Source organism: Arachis duranensis, chromosome 5 (genome assembly GCF_000817695.3).
Source record: "Arachis duranensis cultivar V14167 chromosome 5, aradu.V14167.gnm2.J7QH, whole genome shotgun sequence".
Taxonomy (NCBI): Eukaryota; Viridiplantae; Streptophyta; class Magnoliopsida; order Fabales; family Fabaceae; genus Arachis; species Arachis duranensis.
The window spans coordinates 10,221,065-10,223,949 of NC_029776.3; the positions used below are offsets into that span (position 1 = coordinate 10,221,065).

Genomic DNA, 2,885 nt, shown 5'->3' on the forward strand with positions numbered 1-2,885 from the left:
ATTATGCGTGGACAATGATATACAAATTGTGACTCTTTGAAGGTCTCCACGATGTTTAAAATTGTGGCTAATAACGCTAAAATCGTGGCAAATTAAAAATGCAACCCCCCGATTAGCCACAAATATTTTTTCGTGGCCAATGTATAGTTGCTACGGTTATCTTAGAGTTTAGCCACAATTTTTTTCGTGGCTAAACCCCTTATTTCTTGTAGTGTAATTATTCAGTGGCCAATTTATTACTCTGTTCTGTATAGAAATAATTGATACAAAAATACCATAATAATAATAATAATTTATAGTTACACCAATATCACTAAAATGTCTAAATAATTAAATACAGAGAGAAGCATCAACCAATACTTAAGAATTGAGTATTTTCATCAAAGCATATAATCCCTTTCGAACATATAATTCCATCATAATAAATGAATTATTATGGAGAAGGATCGAAGGAGGTGATGAAATTGTGAGCGAGAAAGAAATTTGTGTGAAAGCAAGAGAGAAAAGTGACCGAGTTTGGATTAAATTTTAACATAATATATAAGAGGTTATTTTTGTAACTTTATATTTATGAATATTAAACGGATACCCATAGAACAAATATTTTTATTCCGTCTCCGTCCCGTTTATTACACTGGGCATCAGTACCCCCTCTCCGCCACCCACGGGCCGCGGAAAAAAATGCTCTCGAAATCTGCTCCACGGCGGATAAATCTCTGTGGATATTCACCTCGGCGGAATGAGGCAAGGGATAAATCTCTGAGGCAAGGGAGTTGAAAGAGGCGTCGGAATGGGAGAGGTTCTGCAGAGTGGACAAGTAGGGTGAAGCCTCAGCCATGGATCTATGCACTTGATATGGAATTGGTGGCCACAATCAGGTAACACCCTAAGCATATCACTACCCTTGTAATCTGCAAGGCATATAGAACAACATGCACAAGTTGAATCATTCTTCTTCAGTTTTTTTGCTTCAGAGTACAACAACTTTGGATAACTCACAAGTGATTCTTCATCTATTCCAACTTCAAGCGCATTCTGTCTCCTATTAGGAGCTGCAGGAGGGAGTCGTTGCTGATGGTGTCTGTTGCAGAAGTAAAAGGTTAGGGTGATGGTGGTGATAAAAAAGACGATCCCAATGTAGATTCCTATGCCATAGACATAGCCGGTGATGTTGCTGGATCCAACGTACACCCCACTTGTTGTGTTGCTCATTTCTTGGAATTGAATCAGCAGTGATGATTGGTGTCATGGTGGAAGAAAGCCATGAAATTGATGAAGCAATTGCTGTATGTTTTATATATTTGCCACTTGTATGTTGTAGCATTACCATATTATATACATTAACAAGAAGAAAACCAAACAAAAAATTACAAAAATGTTATGCAAATATTTTATGTTTGAGATGTTATGTTGAATATTATATCATTTATTGTTAAATAATATAACGTGAGTCAGCACAATAATGTTAAACATTTATAGGGATAAATACATGTGTATTTTACTGTAAATACTTATATTATATGAAGATATTTTATATTTCACGTGAATATATTGATAACTGAACATTTTTATATTATAACTTGATTAAATATTAAAATATTTAATAATTTTTTATTATTAATTTTATGTGAGTACGTGATCATTTTATTTTATATATTTTGATGTTGATTATTATAATTCAGTAGTGTTAAAGATAAACACATTTTATAATTTATAATTATTAATTAATTATTATTAATATTTTAATAGTATAAAATTATATTTAATAAAATAGTATTATATATTTTTTTATAATTAAATATTAACTAAATTTTAATAAAAATACTGATTTCTCAAACTTTTTCATTATGATTACCTCTTCGCACTAAATTTGTGCAGATCAACTATTTTTTGAATCATATAATCTTGTATCTTACTATGTCTTTATAGAGATATTAATTAAAGCCAGATTTTTTTAATTAAAAAATTAAAATAAAAATTTATAAGTATTTATTTTTATACGAAGTTGATGTGACTAAATAATTATTAAAAAATTAATATATCTTTATAATTATTTTATTAAAAAACTAAATAACTCTTTTTTATTGACATGACTAAAATATTTTTTACAATAAAAAATTAAGATTAAATAATATTAATCTAATAACTTTAAAAATGAACAAAATTTAAAACCAAAAAACAAAGCAAATTAAATTCCTAATTATTCATATCACCTCTTAAGTAAATATAAAAAGAATATGTCATTTGAATTATAATTTATTGACAAATAAATCTATGTTCGTGAAAAACAAATCCATATTCTTGTATAAATTAGTTCGTTATTTAAAATTTTGCAAATATTTTTTAATTAATATCAGTTAATTTTTATAAAAAGATTATTTATTTTAAATTTTAAACCATAATCATAAACTATATTAATCTTACCTATTAAATTATAAATTTTAAATTTTAAAAAAAATAAAATTAAACAAATTAACTAATATTAATTAAGTAAAATATATATATTTTTTATATTTTTTCATACTTTCGTTATTGTTGCCAATGGGGGCGAGTATACCTACGCTGCTTCTGTATGTTATAAAATATTATTAAACGTTCTTCAATAAGAAAAGATTTTGCTGCACGCCATTATAAAATGCATGTGTGTGACATAATCTTTGTGTGTTGTTATATTATATATGTTCGCTATGTACTTAACTATGGTACTTATCATTTCCATATTATAATTTATATATACCCAAGAACTTGGCAATTGCCCTATTTATAATATTAGTCTCCCTGTTCCACTCTAATAAGCACATATACTCTCTCATGATTTTTTTGGTGACTATACTCTTTCATGATTTGATGAGCTAATAAGATGTTTGTTTATAAAATCACTATTT

General features: G+C 27.5%; 1 protein-coding gene across 1 annotated transcript; it reads right to left on the reverse strand.

Moving 5' to 3' along the window:
* Window positions 1–499: 499 nt before the first annotated feature.
* Window positions 500–1,341, reverse strand: LOC107487936 (RING-H2 finger protein ATL70-like). The gene has a single exon (XM_016108632.3). It carries the CDS (start codon window positions 1,210–1,212, stop codon window positions 727–729), a length of 486 nt encoding a protein of 161 aa, XP_015964118.1. The 5' UTR covers window positions 1,213–1,341; the 3' UTR covers window positions 500–726.
* Between the last annotated feature and the right edge of the window lie 1,544 nt (window positions 1,342–2,885).